This window comes from Salvelinus fontinalis, chromosome 1 (genome assembly GCF_029448725.1).
Source record: "Salvelinus fontinalis isolate EN_2023a chromosome 1, ASM2944872v1, whole genome shotgun sequence".
Lineage (NCBI taxonomy): Eukaryota > Metazoa > Chordata > Actinopteri > Salmoniformes > Salmonidae > Salvelinus > Salvelinus fontinalis.
In genome coordinates, this window is record NC_074665.1 from 59,362,256 (window position 1) to 59,387,772 (window position 25,517).

General features: G+C 42.4%; 1 protein-coding gene across 3 annotated transcripts in view; it reads left to right on the forward strand.

Moving 5' to 3' along the window:
• LOC129858703 (equilibrative nucleoside transporter 1-like) overlaps positions 1–25,347 on the forward strand; it is a 62,750-nt gene extending 37,403 nt beyond the window's left edge. The window contains exons 1-14 of one of the 3 annotated variants that reach the window (XM_055928036.1): positions 386–522; positions 2,481–2,578; positions 7,552–7,632; positions 7,759–7,840; positions 8,243–8,424; positions 11,964–12,103; positions 12,649–12,783; positions 12,876–12,973; positions 13,845–13,929; positions 14,200–14,285; positions 14,401–14,509; positions 14,767–14,852; positions 20,016–20,215; positions 20,504–25,347. In XM_055928036.1, coding sequence (XP_055784011.1) covers positions 7,604–7,632; positions 7,759–7,840; positions 8,243–8,424; positions 11,964–12,103; positions 12,649–12,783; positions 12,876–12,973; positions 13,845–13,929; positions 14,200–14,285; positions 14,401–14,509; positions 14,767–14,852; positions 20,016–20,215; positions 20,504–20,615 — 1,344 coding nt within the window. In that variant the 5' untranslated portion in view covers positions 386–522; positions 2,481–2,578; positions 7,552–7,603 and the 3' untranslated portion in view covers positions 20,616–25,347. Of the gene's footprint in view, positions 1–385; positions 523–2,480; positions 2,579–7,551; positions 7,633–7,758; positions 7,841–8,242; positions 8,425–11,963; positions 12,104–12,648; positions 12,784–12,875; positions 12,974–13,844; positions 13,930–14,199; positions 14,286–14,400; positions 14,510–14,766; positions 14,853–20,015; positions 20,216–20,503 lie in introns of those variants that run through there. The other 2 variants (XM_055928043.1, XM_055928050.1) reach the window with 2 other exon arrangements.
• The last annotated feature ends 170 nt before the right edge of the window (positions 25,348–25,517 follow it).

Genomic DNA, 25,517 nt, shown 5'->3' on the forward strand with positions numbered 1-25,517 from the left:
TTTGGTTACTGGCCGCTCTTAACCACTAACTTTAGGCTACCTGCTGCCCATTCATCTGTCTTTCAGGGTGAATCTCTCGGTGACTGCATTGTAGAAGTCTTCTTGATTATTTTTAAGTTTGAAATGTCTGTGCCAATTTAGATAATATTGTGCAGTTTTAAAACAAATTTCCTGTAATTCTACACATTTAGCCATGTATTGTGTGTTTATGTGATATGAGTGACTCAAACATTACAACTAAATCAATGGCCTAAAAAACGTTAGCTGACATGGGCTAGTTAAACTGGACATTTCTGACAAGTTATAACTAGCACTCTTAGGTCTGCAATGACTGACACGACAAGAGGAAAACCTGACTGAGTTCCTTTAAAAAAAAGTTTGGGAACCACTCAGTGCTGATTGTCATCAATCAGTGCTGCTGCATGTCACGAGTTGGGGGGGATGCATGTGCGGCTCCTCACGATATCCTGAATTTTGACCGGGTTGAGGACAGACTACTGGTACTCTTCTTCTCGCGCTAAGGTACTGTTCCAGTAGAAATAGCATTGAACTGGTTAACTTTTTGTTGAGAACTACTTATACATTCATAGCTCAGTTGTAGAATAGTTTACAAATGAGTAAAATATTGCATTATAGTGTCAGATTAGGCTACAATTTATGATTGCACATTGTTTACGAATGAGTGATGGCAATTGTTAGCTGAAACATTCTCCTACAGTGTAATTTTGTTCGGGTTTTCATACCTTTTTCTGCGCCTTGGTGCTGACAAACGTTTATGGTTTGTTGGAGGAAACTCTTTGTCGTGATTTGGAATTAAATTTAGTGCCCATTTTTACGCTTTGGACACACCGAAAGTGTCATTGCGCTATGCAGCATCGTCTGGATATATATGTAACAAAAGTTAAACATTCACCGTCTGCTACCATTTCTGTCAAGGCGTGTACCAACGAATGCACCACACCGAACACACTAGTGTAACGCAAACGCAGCGTTTCATTGGAAATTGATGTAATTCTGGTGTACCAAAGTGCAAGCGGTAAGGAAAGTTAATGTGACAAGAACAAGGCAATGGGGACTGTTGGTTCGTGTCTGGCTTAACACCCGACCCATCTGTTATCTAATTCAGCAAGCTAGCTGTCCAGTTATTGTTTTGCGTTGTTTAATTGTTGTGAGGTTTTTCTTCTTTCTAGGGCTTCGAACACACCGACGGCGTCCTTGCATTTTGGTACACCAGAATTACATTAATTTCCAATGAAATGCTGCCTTGCAGTTGCAGTGCGTCGGTGTGGTGCATACCTTGGATTTATCTAACCTATGCGTCAAACTGTATGCATATATGACTTGACAGAAACGGTAGTAGAAAATCAATGTTGAACTTTTGTTGCATACATATCCAGATGATGCTGCGTACTATTTTGAGCAAAGACACTGTCGGTGTATTCAAAGCATTAGGCCTAGTTGCGTATTAGTAGTCATTTCCGACTTGTTAGTTGGCTAACTAGCCAATGCTGAAACTTGTCTGCATGTCGTTTGATATACTTAAGCAATAAGTCACAAGGGGGTGTGGTATATGGCCAATATACCACGGCTAAGGGAGTTCTTAAGCACGACGCAGCCCTTAGCCGTGGTATATTGGCCATATACCACAAACCCCCGAAGTGCCTTATTGCTATTATAAACTTGTTAGTAATGTAATTGGAGCAGTAAAAATAAATGTTTTGTCATACCCGTGGTATACAGTCTTGATATACCATGGCTGTCAGCCAATCAGCATTCAGGGCTCGAACCACCCAGTTTATAATTGTGTATCGAGCATGACAAACATTACTTTACTTTAAATGATTCCCAGAAGAGTTGTCTAGACCATAGCCAAGTCTTCTATAGCAGCGTTTCCAAAACTCGATCATCATGCTCCCTCCCGTGCATGATTTGGTTCTTGCCCTAACACTACACAGCTGATTCAAATAACCAACTCATCATCAACGTTTGAGTCGGCTGTCTAGTGCTAAGGCAAAAACCGAAACGTACCCCCCAGGACTAAGTTTGGGGAAACTGTTCTAATAGCATGGCTAACTGTAGAAGCATGGTTAGCCCAGTGTTTCTTCGCTTGTCGTTGTGCGTGCTGTCGTTCACATGTGTCAGTGCTATTTCTGTGTCATCTTGACAGTCCTGGCTGTGGAGCACGAGAATGGCTTCATTGTTGTAGCAAGAACTGCCAATGAACAGCTGATGAACTGCAGCTAACTGAGTGAGCGAGAACAGACAGCAAAAGCGTTTCACTTCTGTGTGAAATTGCCACACAGTTCATTTTTATCTAAACATTTAGCTAAATGCATAGTAGCTAATGTCCATCTTCAGAGAGTTGGAGTAGCATTGTTCAATTAGTATTTTTTTAGGGGCAGGAAATAATTGGTAGCAAAAAGGGAGGGTAATTGATAACAATGCGATTGGTGACCCTGGTATTCCTTTTCTGTGAGCAGCTTTTCTTTTCAGTTCTCCCGTCTGTGGCCAAAGGAAAGGACATCTGCTTTGGTTTGGCACCACAGTGCACTGCTCACCTGCCTTCCACTCTTCAGAGGTAACTGCTACCAACCCTTGAAGTGTATAATAAACTATAATATAAAGTAGTAGGTTTAATATGTTGGCAGTTTAGGTCATATGCAAAGGATACATTTATCAAAAGGGATTACGTTTAAATAATATATTTTTGAATGGTTATGAGCTGTTAAACGTTGAGTATCCTCCAGGTATAAAAATAATGCCATCAGGTTTCCTGTCAGTCCGAAATGTTTATGAAAATAAAGTTGGATTTGAAGAGCAGTACAGTAATGGCTTGTGTGTCCATAGTCCAGGTGGGAAAGAACACTGATACTATCACATGCTTCTGAATTATCTGCACAAAGCGGAATTTAACTGCACTATACACACATGCCAACTTTTAGTATTCTATTTTTCTCACTGGCTTTCTCATGGCATGTTCTCTGTTCTCTCAGCCAAAGGCCAAAGACTTGGGTTCATCTCCACGCCTTTGTCTGTCAAAGTATCTAACACTTCCAACTCTGTTACCTAGGCCTGCTGTGCTGATTTAAATGCTATTTCAGTCATGTGGAACTGATGAACTGAATATGTATTTCGCCCAGGCTTTTATTTCCAAAGTACCCCATCCGAAGCAGGAGAGAAACTAGCAATGGGGAGTTTACTGAGAACTCGCCATCAATAGGATTTTTATGTTCACACCACTCATAGCCAACTGTCATAATAAAGGGGCTCTATGTTGGGAAGTAGTGCCTGTCAGGGTGACTGGCTGTGTGTTGGTTTTATGAGCAACCCACAGACACGCCACAGTACCGTATGTACCAGTCTCCTATTACAGGCCCAGCCGTGGCTGTTATAAACCAACCCTCACACCATCCCTCAGGCTATTCCAAGAACCCACATTGTTTTTGACATGGTTATCCACCTTATGTCAGATTCAGCAACCAGATCCCTGGAAAGGGAGAAGGAACTAGATTTTGGATGATAAATGTGAGCGTGCGCCTTTGGTTGTTTAAACAGGATTGTAAAGGATTGAAGTACATGCATGCAGAGGGTGTGTGTGTTGGTGAGTGGGAGTGTGTCCTGTCACCAAAGTTGGGTAGTGGGGTGAAGGCAGGGAAAGCTCTGATAGTTCCACCAGATTTATCCCCTGAGCGGAACTGCTCGCAAACTGCCCACAAATCAGAGGGATGACTTGCACCATGTGGAAAAACATTGATACTGTTGCTACTCCTTTTTTATCCAATGCACGGGGGGGATTATTTCATATTCTTTGTGAAGAGGTATCTGTTGCTTCTTTGCTGGAATGTTTTGCTAATTTTGGATAGGACAATTTCTCTTAGGAGTAGTATTGATTTTTTCCCTTAAAGAGATTAACCGGTACTTTTGTATGCTTTCTAGGCAGTAGTTCTGAAAGTAGCGCTCACGAGCCAGAAGTGGTCCCCGAATGATGTGCACCACGTCATTGCTCTCTGGCTCTGCTGTGTGTGCATCTTGCTAGACTTGCACACAAGTTCCTGAGCATGTCTTTTAAAATCTTGATGAAGTTATGACAGTCGCACGGTGATAAGAGTAAAACAATATAAACTTCTGGGAAATGGTGAAGAGTGCGGTTCTTTTCATCTTGTCATATAACCCATACACTATAGCCAGAGAACACGGTCTGGGAATGTAAGTCACAGAGCTAATCCAGTACAATGCCCTCATGTCCACCTCGATTTGGTGGTGTAATCAAGATCATATAGACCTCATTCTATGCTAACGTAAAGGGTGAGCGCTGCACTACTTCAAAATGCTTTCTCACTACTGTCTGATCTCTTGGGAATGATGGTAATGGGACGGCTTTAGATTTATAGGGTGACTACAAGGGCAAAGCAACTTCTAATCTCAACAGTTGTCAGTCAGTATTTTCCTTAGGGCCAGAAGTAGTTATGATTGGCTTATGAGTTTTACAACTTGACATAAGGGTATAATGTTAGTCATAAAGCCCAATTTCCACTGCAATAGTAATGTTGTCCACCTGCTGGCTCTCTCTGTCGAACACCATCTGGTTTCAGAGCCTCAGAATGGAACTTGACTGGAAGTCTATGGCAGGAGCGGACGAAACAACCACTGGTTTTAATTGGCTGATATCAGTCCATCACCATCTTGCATATCCCTTAGAACCTCCCCCCTACATTGTGGATGTCAATGCACGACGTCCACAATGAAGTGATTTTAAACAAGGTAGTGAGTACAAAAAAACGGAAAGTACACATCTTAAAAATTATTCTCACAAACTTTAAATGCTGAAACTCGGAATCAATTGTGGAAAAAGTAGTATGGTCAATGGGATTGAACATTTAATTTGAATGTTGATTTTCATAGCATGCTTGCTCCTCTCCCACCTTGATTTTAACCACACTCCTTTCAAGTCCCTTTCAAGTCCCATTTTGTTGTACAGCTCTATGCGCCAGCAATTACGTTACTGCAATAGTAATACTTACGATCAGTTTTTTTTCTTTTGAGTGGCACCAATGAAGTGTCGTTGGCTCAGGACAAAGTGGAGTTTTGTGTTGTGGCTCAGAGTTGATCAGGCACGGGGACAGGCTTCGGTCCAGAAGGGCACGCCAGCCAGCTGGCACTCTTTGATGACTTGTTCAACCGAGTGAGACAGAATGAACAGGAGCTGGGTACAACCAATCGGATTCCTGCTTTAACCATGTGACACACAGTCTCAGTTGGTCTTATTAGATTGAATGCACAGAGATCCTGTGAGATCCCGCGGCCCATTGTCGTGCCATTCATCCGCTGCCATCACCTCGTGTTTCAGCATGATAATGCACGACCCCATGTCGCAAGGATCTGTACACAATTCCTGGAAGCTGAAAATGTCCTAGTTCGTCCATGGCCTGCATACTCAATAACATTTGATTTGACCCATTGAGGATGCTTGAGGTGCTCTGGATCGACGTGTACGACAGCGTGTTCCAGTTCCCGCCAGTGTCCAGCAACTTCACACAGCCATTGAAGAGGAGTTGGGCAACATTCCACAGACCGCAATCAACAACCTGATCAACTCTATGTGAAGGAGATGCATGAGGCAAATGGTGGTCACACCAGATACTGACTGTTTTTCTGATCAACGCCCCTACCTTTTTTTTGTAAGGTATCTGTATTCCCAAGTCATGTGAAATCCATAGATTAGGGCCTAATGAATTCATTTAAATTGACTGAATTTGATATGAACTGTAACTCAGTAAAGTCTTTGTAATTGTTGCATTTGAACAAAAATATAGTGTTTTGTAGGCCAGACATTCGTGAGAAGATTGATTTTTCAGGCTGTCTTATGGTCTTACAAACACCGCTGTAGCTCTGCCACCTTTCACCACAAGTGGGGATGGCTAACATCAGTGGATTGAGATGCAGACAAGGCAAAAAAAAAAAAAAAACATCTCTAGCTTAAACAGATGGATGTTTTTATTTTGCTAATTCAATTTTGACTCTAGGGGTTAAGCAAAAGACTGTTGGAGACAACATTCTCTGAGAACCAAGCACACGATGAGAATCCACTTGGTAACATCATAATTAAACGCAGCAGCAGAGCCATTAGTGTTTGTCTTCCTCTACAATGCGCCCTAACAATAAGTATGCTCACATGTATAGCTTACATTACACACAGTCCACATGATTATTGGATTGTGGGTTCCCATGTGATCCCAGTGAGACAGTCTAAAATACTGTCCAGTGTAGAACACTCACAATGAGCTGCATTCAATACTCCTAACCAATGACAGTGCATTCCCTCATGACAACTCCATTATCTATTAGGCACATTTTCATCTAAAGAGGAGAGAGTCTGTTCCTTAAAGGTATCCATAACTTATGGCAATGCTTATGAGATGCATTGTGAGATAGCCTAAACCTGATTTGGCTGTTGGGATGCTTGGAGTTCTGTACAGCCATCTGTGTGTACAGTGAACTTGGGCTTTTTGTTTGAGGGACTCAAAGACGTCACAGAAGTATCTGTATAGATGTCTATTCTCAAAGAGTGGTTGAAGAGTTGCTATGGGAGGAGTTAGGATGGGTGGGGCCAGTGAGAATATTGGGATAGGAAGGACGTTTGGATGTTATTTGGAGACCACCTCTTAACCAGGTTTTTCTTCCATGTATAAAATGAAATTCTGTTCCTAATCCCCCCCCTTTCAGTAAATAAAATATTGGATTTAGGCTAACCCTGCACTTTTCTAACCAAGTGTAATTCAAAATAAATATTTCTCAGAAGAAAATGGTGCTGATTACGGTACACTGAATCTGTGGCTGGCTTGTATGATACATTTGAGTTATGTGCATATTTGGCTGCAATGTTTTGGTTTGTTGATGACAGTATTGTGCTTGATAAGGTTTTGAAGGTCGTCTTCTGGCTTTTTGCGTCATATTATGAAATGCAGGAGCTGCATAGGCTACTTTGTGGCTTAGTATAATGGCAGCAGTTATAACCCCTGGTATTTCTATTGTTGCCTAATATATGCTGCTTATCTTAAATTAAGACCATTTTCGTGCTAAGCAAGAACTTGGTTTAGATTTCGGTTACAAATGTAGTAGGTAGAAAATAGAAATGGATGTTTGTCTGAGATGTCATATTGGTGACATGCGCTTCTTTCTATTTGGTCATCAAACAACAAAAAAGTAGCCTAACCATAAATGGATATTTGAGATCAAATACCAGCTGAATCTGTAGGGGTTTCCTTAGTATCACTTAGGCGAACAACAATAGTTAGTCAGGAAATTGGATTGTAACTGGCTGGTGATGAACCTGCCTAATGAAATGTAAATCAATTATTGGAGATACGATGTGGAAAAGTTATGAACGTATAACAATGTTGCATTTTGTTAGATTTGATTAAATAAAAAAATATAGATCATCAGGGGGAAAACAAGTCGATTTCATTCTCCTGAACTTTCCCGTTTTATTGTTGCTTTATGAAGGGGCCTCTAAAATTGCTAGGCTAATTTATGAAAATGTCTCGTTTTCAGAATCCGTGCCACATTTTTACTAAAGAGTTGGTTCCTGCAGAACTTCAGGAAAATGACGGCCATCAACGCTCCACGGGACAAGTGAGTGCATTAACTTAGCATTGAATGATTGCAGGCAGAAGCAAAAAGTTCTATGTGGATATGTATTTTATGGATACAACTGGTATACATATACTAACATTACTGGTGTAAATTTGTTTTTGTCAGGTATAATGCAGTGTGGATAATTTTTTTCATCCTTGGCTTGGGAACCCTCCTGCCATGGAATTTCTTCATGACTGCAACCATGGTAACTGTCCTTCATTCTCCTACAACTGCTTGGTTATGATAACCATGAGAAATCAGACTTGGAGCTGTAGTCTAGTAGAACAATATGCTGTTAAGGCACACAGACTAAATTCCTATGTCTTTTAAAAGGGTAATACAACGGGTCTTAAATAATACACCTACTCTAACCAAAGGGAGCTTCTGGAGCTGCCTCGAGGAGGGACATGTTTATTGAGGCCACTTTTGTAAACGGCTAGAAACCCCTGGTTCATCGCAGGGGGAGTTCAAACTTTTGGCAATATCCTTAATCCCTGCCCTGGACAGCAGGCTAGCATTATGAAAACATTGACTCTCATTAGTTTTGGTCATGAGCTGACCCCCCCCCCCCCAAGTCTCCCTCCTTTACCTTGTTGCTTCTCTTTAGTACTTCACCAGCCGACTGAAGGACCCGGCTGTTGAGGGCTCAGCCATTCTGACAGCCAACGCCACTGTGGTGGAGGGAGACACGAGGAGCGTCCTAGAGTCCAAGTTCAACAACGTGATGACCCTGTGTGCCATGGTGCCCCTGCTCATCTTTACCTGCCTCAACTCCTTCATCCACCAGAGGTATAGTTAGAACTAATGGTCACTATAACCTACTGTAACCTCTAGGAAACCCAGGACTCACTTCAAACCACACCTCTTTCCTCTTAAAAGTACATTGAATTGATACCCTACTCTTATCCTCAATCCCTGCCTGTTTACATGTCCCCTTATCCTCACTCAAAGCATTTTCCTCACAGTCCCCTAAACAACCATAGTTCTCACCATAACCATGAATGGTGCCTCATGTAAACCTAACTCATCTCTGCTAATCAAGGTTTTTTTCTGCATGAAAAGTCTTGTGTGGGCCGCCGAAGTATTTTTCCTGGCCGCCTATGTCCAAACAGTATCATTTTTGGGATGTATAAGGTTTTCAGTGTTATCTTAAAATAACTAAAACCAGATATAGTATGTGGAAATATAATGGACCTATATACAGTACCAGTCAAAAGTTTGGACACACCTACTCATTCAAGGGTTTTTCTTTATTTTGCTATTTTCTACATTGTAGAATAATAGTGATGACATCAAAACTATGGAATGACACATGGCATCATGTAGTAACCAAAAAAGTGTTAAACAAATAAAAATATATTTGAGGCTCTTTAAATTAGCCACCCTTTGCTTTGATGACAGCTTTGCACACTCTTGGCATTCTCTCAACCAGCTTCACCTGGAATGCTTTTCCAACAGTCTTGAAGGAGTTCCCACACATTCTGAGCACTTGTTGGCTGCTTTTCCTTCACTCTGCGATCCAACCCATCTCCAAACCATCTCAATTGGGATGAGGTCGGGTGATTGTGGATTCCAGGTCATCTGATGCATCACTCAATCACTCTCCTTCTTGGTCAAATAGCCCCTACACAGCATGGAGGTGTGTTGGGTCATTGTCTTGTGGAAAAACAAATGATAGTCCCACTAAGTGTAAACCAGATGGGTTGGCGTATTGCTGCAGAATGCTGTGGTAGCCATGCTGGTTAAGTATGCCTTGAATTCTAAATAAATCAGACAGTGTCACCAGCAAAGCACCATCACACCACCTCCATGCTTCACGGTGGGAACCACACATGCAGGGATCATCTATTCAACTACTCTGTGTCACAAAGACATGGCGGTTGGTACCAGAAATCACAGATTTCCATCCGTTTAATGTCCATTGCCTGTGTTTCTTGGCCCAAGCAAGTCTCTTCTTATTATTGGTGTCCTTTTAGGAATGGTTTCTTTGCAGCAATTCGATCATGAAGGCCTGATTCATGCAGTCTCCTCTGAAAAGTTGATGTTGAGATGTGTCCGTCACTTGAACTCTGAAGCATTTATTTGGTCTGCAATTTCTGAGGCTGGTAACTCGAATGAACTTATCCTCTGCAGCAGAGATAACTCTGGTTCTTCCCTCCCTGTGGTGGTCCTCATGAGAGCCAATTTTCATCATAGTGCTTGATGGTTTTTGCGACTGCACTTGAAGAAACTTTCAAAGTTCTTGAAATGTTATGGATTGACTGACCTTCATGTCTTAAAGTAATGGATGTTTCTCTTTGCTTATTTGAGCTGTTCTTGCCATAATATAGACTTGGTATTTTATCAAATAGGGCTATCTTCTGTATACCACCCTTACCTTGTCACAACACAACTAATTGGCTCAAACACATTAAGAAGGAAAGAAATTCCACAAATGTACTTTTAACAAGGCACACCTGTTAATTGAAATGCATTGCAGGTGAATAATTCATGAAGCTGGTTGAGAGAATGCCAAGAGTGTGCAAAGCTGTCATCAAGGCAAAGGGAGACTACTTTGAAGCATCTCAAATTTAAATATATTTTGATTTGTTTAACACTTTTGGTTACTACATGATTCCATATGGGTTATTTCATACTTTTGATGTCTTCACTATTATTATACAATGTAGACAATAGTAAATATAAAGAAAAACCCTGGAATGACTAGGTGTCAACTTTTGGCTGGTACTGTCTGTACCATCACTCCTGTGTTCCAATGTCACGTTGTGTTATTTAATATAAGTTTATCATTTTAAAAGGCTAATTGATCATTAGAAAACCCTTTTGCAATTATGTTAGCACAGTTGAAAACTGGCCTTCTTTGGACTAGTTGAGTATCTGGAGCATCAGCATTTGTGGGTTCGATTACAGGCTCAAAATGGCAAGAAACAAATAACTTTCTTCCGAAACTTCCGAACCATTTCTCAACCATGTGAGAAATGGCCAAGAAACTGAAGATCTGGTACAACGCTGTGTACTACTCCTTTCACAGAACAGAGCAAACTGGCTCTAACAAGAATAGAAAGAGTGGGAGGCCCTGGTACACAACTGAGCAAGAGGACAAGTACATTAGTGTCTAGTTTGAGAAAGACGCCTCACAGGTCCTCAACTGGCAGCTTCATTAAATAGTAACTGCAAAACACCAGTCTCAACGTCAACAGTGAAGAGGTGACTCCAGGATGCTGGCCTTCTAGGCAGAGTTGCAAAGAAAAAGCCATATCTCAGACTGGCCAATAAAAAGAAAATATTAATCTGGGCAAAAGAACAGATAGAGGAAGATTAGAAAAAAGTGTTATGGACAGACAAATCTAAGTTTGAGGTGTTCAGATCACAAAGAAGAATATTCGTAAGATGCAGAAAAGATGCTGGAGGAGTGCTTGAAGCCAACTGTCAAGCATGGTGGAGGCAATGTGATGGTCCGGGGGTGCTTTGGTGGTGGTATAGTGGGAGATTTGTGCAGGGTAAAAGGGATCTTGAAGATGGAAGGCTATCACTCCATTTTGCCATGCCATACCCTGTGGACGGCGCTTAATTAGAGCCAATTTCCTCCGACAACAGGACAAGGACCCAAAACACAGCTCCAAACTATGCAAGAACTATTTAGGGAAGAAGCAGTCGGCTGGTATTCTGTCTATAGTGGAGTGGCCAGCACAGTCACTGGGTCTCAACCCTATTGAGCAGTTGTGGGAGCAGCTTGACCGTATGGTACGTAAGAAATACCCATCAAGCCAATCCAACTTGTGGGAGGTGCTTCAGGAAGCATGGGGTGAAATCTCTGAAGATTATCTCAACAAATTGACAACTAGAATGCCAAAGGTCTGCAAGGCTGTAATTGCTGCAAATTGAGTATTCTTTGACGATAGAGAAGTTTGACAATAATGAGCAAGGTAGAACAAACATTAGCAATATAGAAAAAACAAACGAGTCATTAAAAAAAAACTTAGTTGAGCAAAGCTTAGTCTAAAATAAATGATTCATGCATCCATCCTCCTTGTTGAAACTCAAAAGACAAATCATACCAATTTAGAATATTCTGTCAGAAGCATGAAGACAAGTTGAAGTTATGAGTGTTTCCCAAATTCGCTGTTCTAATAGTGTTTATTGTCCTAAAGTTGCAGTTATAGGTGATTCTCCATCAGCTTTATTTTGAATTAAAATTGTCAAACAATATCACAGATTGAGCAAACAATATCAAGATGGGAAAAGTCTAAAGAGAACTTACAGCTGAGCAAAGGAATGTCATCTGTTTTTATCCTCCTTTCTCACTCCTCCCCTCACCTCTCCCCCAGGATTCCTCAGAATTGGCGTATCGCCGGCTGCCTGTCTGTGATCCTGGTGGTGTTTCTGTTGACGGCGGTGCTGGTCAAAGTGGACATGGGTCCTCTCCCCTTCTTCTCTCTCACCATCATCAAAATCATCTGCATCAATTGTAAGTGGACCCCAACCTACCTCATACCTAACACACCAAGCTCACACACTTCAACTCATCACCACTCACACCATCTGCTACGGAGTTGGCTTGTTTAAAATGGGATGTAAAACAGGATACGCTCACCCCCATTTTGCTCTCCTGTTGGTTTGATCCTGATGCCTGATGAGGAGCAGCTTCTCCAACGGTTTAGGTTCTGCCAGAGGGGAGGACTGGGTGACCCAATTGGAACGCTTTGATGTTGATATGTGCACTCCCCCTGTGAAGACTGTGTATACTAGGAAGGGGGTGAATGAAATCATGTTTTATGTAAAACAACCCTTGTGATGTTCTCATTTGTTTTTGCTTTATGTCTCTGTGATGTGCCAACCCTACCTCTCTTGATCTTCCTCTTTTGAGTATATCATGACCTTTTCTTCGAATCTCTTCCAATAAAGTGTTTTCCCTCTCTTGCCTTCAGATGTATTACTCCCTCTATCCAACACCTACAATCACTCATTCTCTTTCTACTTTGACTTCATTTTCTCCCCTCTCTCTCTACCCAGCGTTTGGGGCAGTGCTGCAAGGTAGTCTGTTTGGCCTGGCTGCAATGATGCCGGCCTCCTACACCACACCTATCATGAGTGGACAGGGTCTCGCTGGAACCTTCGCTGCCTTCTCCATGATCTGTGCCCTGGCCAGTATGTCTAACACTCGCAACAGGTCCATAACTTCTATTCCAGGATGAGTATAGTAAGCACTTCCTGGTCATGACCCTGTGTTCTGTGTGTAGGTGGCTCAGCCCTGCAGGACAGTGCCTTTGGCTACTTCATCACTGCGTGCGTGGTCATCTTCCTGGCCATCCTGTCCTACCTCGCTCTGCCTAGTATGGTAAAACCTCCAACTAACACACTCTAATCCAGTGGCTCTCAACTGGTTTTGCCTCGGGACCCAAATTGAACCAAGTTGTCTGTCTCAATCCAATATTCACATCTTTATTTTTTTTGCAATCTGGAAAACTGTGGTTAAAGCTAGTAAATGTACCAATTATATGACAAGGGAACAGTCTCACCTTTCATTTTCAGTCATTCAATTTTGTCCATGTTCTTGATGAAGAATGTTAAGCTTACTGGTTTGAGACCACAAGAAATATAGTTGAGGTTAAATTATTTAAAAAAATCATAATTTCTACACACTTTATACCTGGTTTTAGTCGTTTAAGTTCAGACTGGAGTATTTTTCAATAAAAAAAAAACTTGCGATCCATTCAAAACCATTTGGGTTGCGACCCACCAGTTTAGAATGGCTGCTCGAATCTACACAGAACATTGGCCCCTACTGATCTGGTTTTCCTAATGGGATGCTCTGACCTCAATACTGCTTCACTTTGTCAGGGAAGTCATCATTGGCTCAACAAGGTTATGTGAGGGAAGTTGTTAGCAGGGTGTAGCACTATAAAGCCCCATATCCATAATGTGTCCTCCTACTCAGCTATATGGACAGATTCAGTAACCTGATAATAATATGTAGGGGTGTTAACCCCGGTGTCCTGGTTAAATATCTAATCTGGCACTCATACCATCATAGCCATCTGGCTTCCAATTGGCTCATTTCATACCCTCTCCTCCCCCCTGTAACTCTTCCTCAGGTTGTTGCTGTAAGAAACTGTTATCAGTCAACTTACCTGGTATAATAAGGGTAAATAGATCATGTAGGCTTGCAAATGTGTTGAATTGTCTTAAAGTCTCTCCCTACCTCGCAGGAGTTTTTCCAGTACTACCTGGAAAGTAATGGATCCAAGCCAGCCGGCGGAGATGAGGAGAACAAGATGAACCTATTGAAAAAAGGTACAGTCAGCAGCTGGAATGACATGTAATAAGACGCTGCTTATATAACCTGAAGCCATTGAAAAATGTGTTTCTCCTTTTGTGTGTAGTAGTGTACTCAGCCCAGGGCTCAATGGATTATAGTATCACTATAATTTGCTTGTTTATGCATGTTCCTTGATTTCATTCTTAGTTCTTCTTTAAATTAGCTTCTTTTGCATCTCAATTTGTGTAAAGCTAACAACAAAAGAAGATGTGAGGAATCATACAGACTTTTGCGTTGTGTGACAGACAGCCCAGCAGAGAAGAGTCCAGTGGTCAGTCTGACAGAGGAGGAAGCCAAGCCCACGATATCTGTGTTTGCCATCTTTAAACAGGCAAGGGACCTGCACAAAGACAATATCAACTAAGTGGTCCTCCCAAGTGAGGAAATTGGTGGTGGGGCCTAAAACCACCCACTTATGTTGTACTCATTTTGTCCTGTGTTTGTAGATCTGGGTAATGGCCCTCTCTGTGTGCTTCGTGTTCACCATCACCATCGGAACTTTTCCTGCAGTCACAGTTGATGTCAGATCCACCATGGTCGATGGAGGTGCCTGGGGTGAGTGTGCTGAGGGAACGTTTATGTTGTAAATGATTACACAAGTCTTTATTCACCTGTGTTTTGCTGTATAAATGGCGTGTGAAGAGAGCGACCAGCATACAGGCTCATAGCATTCATCATCTATATAAAAAAACTAGCAAGGACAATGCCGAAAATCTGCCCTTGCGATTATGCTGAAATAGGTTCCAGTATTGATTTGAAGTCTGTGGACTTGTTATTCACCAAGTGGTTTACTGTCCCTCTTGTCGCCACAGATACATACTTCATCCCTGTGTCGTGTTTCCTGATCTTCAACGTGATGGACTGGGCAGGAAGGAGTCTGACGGCCGTGTGTATGTGGGTGAGTCTTGAGGCCACGAGCACTAGTTCCACTGACACGGTCTCAAACAGACAGACTTGTTGGTGTAGATTCCTACTTAACATCTGTGCTCCCTTAAAATGGTTCCACTTGGCCTGACCAATTGTTCCCCTTGGCCAACTTCTTTGACATTTCACTGGACCATAGATCAGAATGTCTTGGCATCTCATCAATCTAAAAGGGAGAGAAGGATAGGCTAATGATTCACATGACAACAGTATAACATACAATGACATAACACGTTTGTTTAAAAATACCTTAACTTCTCAAAAATGTTAATCCAAATCTGATCCAGATTACTGCCTGGTGATTACATGACGTTATAGGGGTTGTAAACCCCTCCTCCACACCCCATCAAAGTCAATAGAATGGAATTATAGTTGGAAACCTTGTTGGGGAGTATGAGTGAAATCATGCTGAGACACCCGTCCAGTCGGATTTACAGCGCTAGACACAGCACCGAGACTGCCCTGGTAAGGGTCATCAATAAACTCCTAATAAATACTGACTCTGGGGCTGCCAGCATTCTCACACTGCTGGACCTCTGTGTAGTATTCAACAGGGTCAGCCACGCCATCCCGCTGGACCGCATGGAGAAGCTCTTGGGGCCTGTCAGACACAGGACCTGAACCAGTCCAGGACAATCTCACTGATCGCTACCAGTTTGTAGCCATCCTAGTAGGTCAGACAGTTGTGGTCTGACAGAGGGCCCCTCAAGGCTCTGTCCTCGGGCTACTAATGTTTTATATCGGCATGCTGCCACTGGGAAACATCTTGAGGAAACACAGGGCTTTCGCTTTTATGCTGACAAAATAAAAAGCTCTGTCTCCACAAGCACTGACATTGCCAATGCCACTACAAAGTCAGTGTAAAGTCAGTGTGGAAGAGGTGAAAATAATTATTGTTGTCTATCAACAATGACAAGCCACCAGGGTCTGACAATCTGGATGGAAAATTACTCAGGATAATAGCAGATGATATTGCCACTCCTATTTGCCACATCTTCAATTTAAGCCTACTAGAGAGTGTGTGCCCTCAGGTCTGGAGGGAAGTGAAAGTCATTCCGCTACCCAAGAATAGTAAAGCCCCCTTTGGCTATTTGAGCCAGTAATCAGCCTGTTACCAACCCTTAGTAAACTTCTGTAAAAAATTGTGTTTGACCAGATGCAATGGTATTTTACAGTAAACAAACAGAATTTCAGCATGCTTATAGGGAAGGACACTCAACAAGCACAGCACATACACAAATGACTGATGATTGGCTGAGAGAAATTGATGATAAAATGATTGTGGGGGCTGCCTTGTTAGACTTCAGTGCAGCTTTTGACATTATCGATCATAGTCTACTACTGGAAAAATGTATGTGTTCTTTGTCTAATAGAACACAGAGGGTGTTCTTTAATTGAAGCCTATCAAATATATTCCAGTTAGAATCAGGAATTCCCCAGGGTAGCTGTTTAGGCCCCTTGATTTTTTCAATTTTTACAAATGACATGCCACTGACTGAGTAAAGCCGGAGTTTCTAGGTATGCGGATGACTCAACACTATACACGTTAGCTACTACAGAGACTGAAATGACTGCAACACTCAACAAAGAGCTACAGTTAGTTTCAGAGTGGGTGGCAAGGAATAAGTTAGCCCTAAATATTTCAAAAAATTAAAGCATTGTATTTGGAACTAAATACTCACTAAACCCTAAACCTCAACTAAATATTGTAATAAATAATGTGGAAATTGAGCAAGTTGAGTTAACTAAACTGCTTGGAGTAAACCTAGATTGTAAACTGTCATGCTTAAAACATACTGATGCAGTAGTAGCTAAGATGGAGATAAATCAAAGTGTATTTGTCACGTGCGCTGAATACAACAGCATTTCACCTTACAGCTTACTTACAGGCTCTAACCAATAGTGTGAAAAAGGTATCAGGTGAACAATAGGTAGGTAAAGAAATAAAACAACAGTAAAAAGACAGGCTATATACAGTAGCGAGGCTATAAAAGTAGCACGGCTACATACAGACATCGGTTAGTCAGGCTGATTGAGGTAGTATGTACATGTAGATATGGTTAAAGTGACTATGCATATATGATGAACTGAGAGTAGCAGTAGCGTAAAAGAGTGGGTTGGTGGGTGGGACACAATGCAGATAGCCCGGTTAGCCAATGTGCGGGAGCACTGGTTGGTCGGCCCAATTGAGGTAGTATGTACATGAATGTATAGTTAAAGTGACTATGCATATATGATAAACAGAGTAGCAGCAGCGTAAAAAGAGAGGTTGGGGTTTTTAGGGCCTTCCTCTGACACCGCCTGGTGCAGAGGTCCTGGATGCAGGCAGCTTAGCCCCAGTGATGTACTGGGCCATATACACTACCCTCTGTAGTGCCTTGCGGTCAGAGGCCGAGCAAATCCCGTACCAGGCAGTGATGCAACCAGTCAGGATGCTCTCGATGTTGCAGCTGTAGAACCTTTTGAGGAAATCTGTCTATAATAAAGCGATGCTCTGCCTTATCAACAAGGCAGGTCCTACAGGCCCTAGTTTTGTCGCACCTTGACTACCGTTCAGTCTTGTGGTCAGCTGCCACAAAAAAGGACTCGGGGAAAATTGCAATTGGCAAAGGGCAGCACGGCTGGCCCTTGGATGTACACAGAGAGCTAATATTAATAATACGCATGTCAATCTCTCCTGACTGAAAGTAGAGGAGAGATTGACTTCATCACTACTTTTATTTATGAGAGGTATTGACATGTTGAATGCACCGAGCTGTCTGTCTAAACTACTGGCACACAGCTCGGACACCCATGCATACCCCACAAGACATGCCACAAGAGGTCCCTTCACAGTCCCCAAGTCCAGAACAGACTATGGGAGGCACACAGTACTACATAGAGCCATGGCTACATGGAACTCTTTTCCACATCAAGTAACTAATGCTAGCAGTAAAATTAGATTTAAAAAAAACAGATTAAAAAACACCTTATGGAACAGTGGGGACTGTGAAGCAACACAAACATTGGCACAGACACACACAAGCGCACTATACATACACATGGATTTAGTAATGTAGATATGTGGTGGAGTAGGGGCCTGAGGGCACACAGTGTGTTGTGAAATCTGGGAATTTATTGTAATGTTTTAAAATGGTATAATCTGCCTTAATTTAGCTGGACCCCAGGAAGAGTAGCTACTGCTTTGGCATGGTGTCAAGGTCCTCCCCTCCAGTGAGGTTCGCAACCTGGGTGTAATATTTGACAGTCGGCTCTCGTTTGAGGCTGATATCAAGAGTTTGACCAGTCTAGTTTTTCCATCTACGGAACATTGCCAGGTTACGACCTATGGGATCACACCCTGCAGCTGAGCGACTCATCCACGCCTTTATTTAATCCCGTCTGGACTATTGTAACGCCCTGTTTGTTGGCGCATCTGCCAAGTGCTTAAACAGGATACAATATTTCCAGAACTGTGGTGCACGTGTCCTCACCCACACCTCCCCCAAGAGCACATCACTCTGGTGCTGTCCAAACTCCACTGGCTCTCCATATGCTCACGCACTGACTTCACTCCTACCAAGGTATCCACAACTCTGGAACCAAGTATCTGTCTGACCTCCTTCTACCCTTTTTCCCCACACGCACCCTTTGCTCCTCCATCTAACTTCAGCAGCCTCGTAGCAAACTAAAAACTATGGGTGACAGGGCTATCCGTTGCGCTGTTCCGCGGCTGTGGAATGCACTTCCAGACACTAGTAGGGCTGTCCTCCTTTTATGGCACAGCTCAAGACCGTGCAGTTGCTAATTCTGCTAATTCTGTTCTCATGTCCTCCGGATCTGATGTCACCTGTTATATATCTCTTTGTTTGTTGTCTGTTCTGGATTATTTTATATTTGTGCCTTGTGTGTGAGAAGCATTTTACAAATTAAATGTATCAATCATTCAGAATTCTGTGAAAAATCTGGTTTGAAACAGAACACTTGATGTGTAGGCCAGTGGTTTGTATTGGAAAAAAGCCCTTGTGTTTTTAGGATGAAGAGGTTGTGTGACTGCTGAAGGAAGTTGGTTTTGGTGGGTGGTTGAGGAGTGGTGAAATGAAAGACCCCCTATTGATTTGGAGTAGCTTCCTGTTTTTAACTAGATCTCATGACTGGGGCTGTAACAACTCCCAGCTCTGGAGTCTGTAATTCACTGGCTGAGAGGTTTCCCCATAGAGATCTAGATGGTGTTCTGTTTCTATTTAATTCTACCTCCGCTCCCTCCCTTCTGCATCATGACCCCTATGATTACTTTAGAACAGTCTCGTCCTCCCCAATTAAGGTGCCACCAACCTCCTGTGATTCTGACTAATTTACATGAAAGGAAATTGCTTTGACTACAATTTGGCTACCCTTATAACGTGATTCAAAATGATTTTTGCCAGTCAATCTAAACCATTAGATTGAGATACAGCCTTGATAACACATTGCTGACCCTAGAACATCCCGTAGCCAGCTGTGAGTACCTCATTAATCTAATCGCCAGCCCATCTGAAAACCTGCCCTGAACCCTAGTCAGCCTCACACCACTCAATGCTCTGTGGTGTTCTATTCTCCAGGCATTACTGCTATCCAATCCAATTGAAATAATCAAATGCAATGCAATTAAGCTTGGCCACGGGTGGAATAGTTAAATTATTTCACAGAAACTGTTTCGCTATCCCTTTTTACAGCGCTGTGTTTTATTAGCCTCGCTTCGTGCTGAAGTTGAGTTGAGTTTATTTCTCCTGCCTGCTCTGAATTCTGTAACTAAAGGTTTCATTTGGAGGCCATTGCTGAATTCCCTGAGTTCACAGGCTCCTTGTCTAAGCTTTTCATTTGGTTTTCAAACCCCGTCTTATCCTGTCTCAGGCTACATAACCTTGCACTACTGTCTCCCACTCAGTTTACATTACTGAAGATACACAGGAAGTGGGTATAACCCTCAGCAACCTGACATTTCAGCACACCTGACCAGCAACTTTCTTGTTGACAAAATAAAATATTAAGAGAGGTGATTGCGATCAGGGTTCACATTCATAAGTGATCTGTTTTAAACAGGGTATACAGTATGAGAGTGGAGTGGGTCTGTACGATGTGTTGATGCGTACTGAGATGTCCTCTTTTGTCCTGTCAGCCCGGCAAGGACAGCGTCATCCTGCCCGTCATGGTGGGTCTCCGTGTGGTCTTTGTGCCTCTCTTTATGCTGTGTAACGTCCAGCCCAGGAACAACCTGCCCGTGCTGTTCGCCCATGACGCCTGGTACATCGTCTTCATTATCCTCTTCTCCTTCAGCAATGGATACCTGGCCAGCCTCTGCATGTGCTTTGGACCAAAGTAAGACCATCACCAGTGACAACTACAGCAGAGTTCTCAACCCTCTGTACCAGGGACCGGCACTGCTGACTGGTTCCTCAGATGGAAAGCTGACTAATTATAGTCAGTTCACAAGCGGTACTCCATAGAAGGGAACCATAGCTTGTCGGTTCCTGTAACACAGGTTGAGAAACACTGTACTTCCACAGTCTTCTCATGGCGAGAAAGACATTGCACTGGTCCATCATTTGTATACAGTCCTGTTTTCTTCTCCTGGTCATGTGTTTTGTCCCTCCTATTTCCATACAGGAAAGTGGCACAACGCGAAGCGGAGACGGCCGGGACCATCATGGCGTTCTTCCTGTCTCTGGGTTTGGCTCTTGGAGCTGCCCTGTCCTTTGTTTTCAGAATCATTATCTAGACCTGGAGTCCCCACAACACCACCCCACAGAACACTGTCTTCTCCTCTACCCGCCGTGCAGGACGAGGGGTGGAGGAGGAGGTGAACTTTGCTGTGTTGACTGTCACACGGCAGCAACACTACAACACTCGGATGCAGCCAGCCTCAGAGCTTGAGTGTTTGTGCTTCCACTCTTCCCACTGAATTATAATACTCTCCATTTTGAAAGAATGCAAAATTAATCTAGTTCAGCTGGCTATGTAACTGCTCTCATCTCGTGCTCTAGTTGCCAACATGTCTCTCATCCTGCAGGGAACATGGTGGAAGACCGGAGAAGCGCTCTCAGCTCAAGGGAGTATTTCAGCTCTTAGGCCAAAATGCCGCTATGAGGCGTAAATGGTGCAGGACATGTATTTATATGGATTGCGAAATGATTGTGAAACTGCAGCTTCTAATATCTTAGTATGTGTTATCATTGAGTTGTATTGGCCCTCTAGTTTAGAATAGGTTTTAAATTTCAATTAAGTTGTTTTACCAGCCTATGTCCGTGTGTAAATGCTCATTATGGTAGCGCTTTGCCCTGACATGTATTTTAAGCACAGCTACAACAAATATGCAGCTACTAATTACATGCGTTGTGCTAGTGAACGTGAGGGGAGGAGAGTTTTTGTAAACTCACCCGTTCATTTGCGGTGTCAGATTGTGCCATTTTTCGGGTTCATCAAAACATTTTGTATCAGAACTACAATGAACAAAAATATCAACGAAGATTTTACTGAGTCAGGTCATATAAGGAAATCAGTCAATTTAAAAAACGATTCATTAGGCCCTAATCTATGGATTTCACGACTGGGAATACAGATATGCAGATAGCGCCATCGTATAGAGTTGATCAGTGGTAAAATGTTGGGTTTTATTTGTCTTATTTACAGTGAGTGTCTAAGGCCTACTTTTTATTATTATTTGCATAAAATACTTCAACTAATTTCTCGTGGCCTGTGAAATGTTGTCCCACTCTTCAATGGCTGTGTGAAGTTGCTGGATATTGGCGGGAAGTGGAACATGCTGGCAATGGAAGAACTGGGACATTTTCAGGGTCCAGGAATTGTGTACAGATCCTTGCAACACGGGGCCGTGCATTATCATGCTGAAACATGAGGTGATGGTGGCGGATGAATGTCACGACAATGGGCCTCAGGATCTCGTTGCGGTATCTCTGCATTTAAATTGCCATCGATAAAATGCAATTGTTTTCATTGTCCATAGCTTATGCCTGCCCATACCATAACCCCACCGCCACCATGGGGCACTCTGTTCACAACATTGACATCAGCAAACCGCTTGCCTACACGACGCCATACTGCCAGTTGCCCTGTACAGTTAACTGGGATTCATCTGTGAAAAGCACACTTCTCCAGTGTGCCAGTGGCCATCCAAGGAGAGCATTTACCCACTGAAGTCAGTTATGACGCCAAACTGCAGTCAAGACAAGACCCTAGTGAGGACAACGAGCATGCAGATGCGCTTCCCTGAGATGGTTTCTACAGTTTGTGCAGAAATTCTTCAGTTGTGCAAACCCACAGTTTGATCAGCTGTCCGGGTAGCTGGTCAGACACTGCCAAATTCTCTAAGCCGCCTCTGTCGAGAAATTAACATTCAACTTTCAGGCCACAGCTCTGGTGGACATTCCTGCAGTCAGCATGCCAATTACATTCTCCCTCAACTTGAGCCATCTGTGGCATGGTGTTGTGTGACATCTGCACACTTTAGTGGCCTTTTGTCCCCAACACAATGTGCACCTGTGTAATGATTATTCTGTATAGTCAGCTTCTTGATATGCCACACCTGTCAGCTGAATGATTTATCTTGGCAAAGGAGAAATGGTCACTAACGGATGTAAACCAAAGTGTGCTGGAAATTGGAGAGAAATAAGCTTTTTGTGCGTATGGAACATTTCTTGCATCTTTTTTATTTCAGCTCAAGACCAACACACTTTTTACATGTTGCGTTTTATTTTTTTCTTCAGTGGTGGAAAAAGTACACAATTTTCCATACTTGAGTAATTTTCTATTAAAGGCTCTTTACTTTAACTATTATTTTAACACTATTGTAGTTACTATTTTAGTAAAATTAAGTATTTGGTGTTTAAATATATTCACATATTAAAAGTAAATATTTTAGAATTCTTTATATTACGGAAACCAGATGGTACCATTTTTTTGTATGTATTTGCAGATAGCCAGGGGCACACTCAAACAATTCACAAACGAAGCATCTGTGTTTAGTGAGTCCGCCAAATTAGTCGCATGACTAGGGATGCTCTCTTAGTAAATGCGTGAATTGGGCCATTTCTGTCCTGCTATGCATTAGAAATGTAACGAGTACTTTTTGGATGTCAGGGAAAATGTATGGAGCAAAAGGACATTTTTCTTTAGAAAGGTAGTAAAGTACAGATAGCCCAAAAAATACTTTAGTACTTTAAAGTATTTTTACTGTATTACTATACACCACTGTTTTTTCTATCATTTAAGCAACTTTTATCATGTGTAATGCCAATTTATCTTACCATTTCTACCGATCTGCGTGCCAGTTATGGTTTTCAAATGCATATTTTCTTGAATAATTTAATTTATAGTAACGTATTCATATTTCAAAATCATGAAACGTATCAACTATTAATTTGGGTCAGGCCCGAAGCTTGCGCTAGCGAGCTTGCAACATTGTATAAAATATTTTGGGCTCTCAGTTTCCGGTGCCAGTGAGATTGGGACATAGCTGGCTATTTGCGCAAGGGATAAGAAGCAGTGCTTGATTTTGGCGAGCGCCCACCGGAGCTGAATACAGGCGCCTCAAATGTTTTACTGCTTGAGCTCCTTTTCCAATTATAGAATATAAACAGTACCAGCACACAAAATGATTACCGGAACCTAAATCAGTCAAGCACTGATAAAATGGGCCTACCTGATTACTTGTTTCCACTGGATCGGAAAATGGCATTTTAACCTTTCATGCTGAGTGGTTAACGAGAGGGCAGGAAAAACATTTAAAATACATTCAGGAACTATTGTAGTTCTTAATGCGGTCTGTTTTAACAGCCATTAACGTGCTGTTTTGAGGTGAAGAAAACATTACTTTGAGAAGCTCCACATGTCAGTAGTGGTGGTGTGTTAACCCAATCAAAAATACTATCAAATCCCAAAATGGGCACATTTGCACGCAGGCCAGTTAGCCTATAGGCCTACTATGCTTGCACGTCCTTAACACTGGCAGGAGCGCCCCAAACAAAAGACATGGCTAAATTGACGAAACTCGTAAATGAAATAAAATAAACCGGTTTCTCACAAGTGTAGCATAGGTTGTGCACTCTGCAAACAATTTGTCCACAGACAATAACGGAAAGACTGAAATATTAACATTGAACGCATTAACAGAAATGACAATAACCAAAATAACAAACATTGTAGATTAGGAATTAATGGTAAATGTACTACTAGTAATATGTAATGGGGAATTGATATACTCTTAACAATCAAATGCAAACAATTCACACAATGAAGGTGTGAAACAATGAATGTGCAAATATTGGCGGGAGAGGGCGCATTCAGTAGAAAAGTGCATCTGGGCACATGGTCAATGCAATGTCTGCATTGGCCATTGAAAATGTAAGTTGTTGCCGCCTGAGAAGAAGTCCGGGCATTCATACTTTGCGGAGCAGTAGAGCTGTTAAGGGACTGAGTTTGTGGGGGCGGTACATCCTGTAGAAAACATACGGTCAACCAATCATGTCAATGCGGACCTATACAGAGCCCTCCGCTTTGCACATTTGGGAGGAACATGGCGGTGTGGTACGGAGCTTGACTTGGCTTCTGCATGCCTCCTGGAGGCTTCGCAATTGCGTCAAACCCTCTGACCACATTACAGATCAAGCATCAATTGTCTTTTGTGTAGGCCTCCGCAATGGATTAGTTCACAGAGATGGGCGCAAATATACACTGCTCAAAAAAATAAAGGGAACACTTAAACAACACAATGTAACTCCAAGTCAATCACACTTCTGGGAAATCAAACTGTCCACTTAGGAAGCAACACTGATTGACATTAAATTTCACATGCTGTTGTGCAAATGGAATAGACAAAAGGTGGAAATTATAGGCAATTAGCAAGACACCCCCAAAAAAGGAGTGATTCTGCAGGTGGTAACCACAGACCACTTCTTGCTTCCTGGCTGATGTTTTGGTCACTTTTGAATGCTGGCGGTGCTCTCACTCTAGTGGTAGCATGAGACGGAGTCTACAACCCACACAAGTGGCTCAGGTAGTGCAGCTCATCCAGGATGGCACATCAATGCGTGCTGTGGCAAGAAGGTTTGCTGTGTCTGTCAGCGTAGTGTCCAGAGCATGGAGGCGCTACCAGGAGACAGGCCAGTACATCAGGAGACGTGGAGGAGGCCGTAGGAGGGCAACAACCCAGCAGCAGGACCGCTACCTCTGCCTTTGAGCAGAAGGAGCACTGCCAGAGCCCTGCAAAATGATCTCCAGCAGGCCACAAATGTGCAGTGTTCCCTTTATTTTTTTGAGCAGTGTATTTGTTTTAGTTGAGCAGTAACAATCTCGGTCGACCAAACAGTTGACCAGTCGACTAATTGGGGTAAGCCCTAGTTTGTTGTGTAGTTCTATTCAAACCGTTTTGGTACAAGTTGAATTTGCCTGGATCGTATGTCAGGTTGTTTTTATGAATAAAAAAATGTAATGTGCCTGTCAGTGTTTATATTTTAAGTTTCACGTGGTAAATTAAGTTCTTATGCTTTAAGAAGCCTTTTATCCAATATGTATTAAATTAACAGGTGTGTGTGTATCCAAACAGCACCATTTCAAAAGCATAATGTGGTCGATCTTCTCATCTAGAATGGAGTGAAAGTCAACC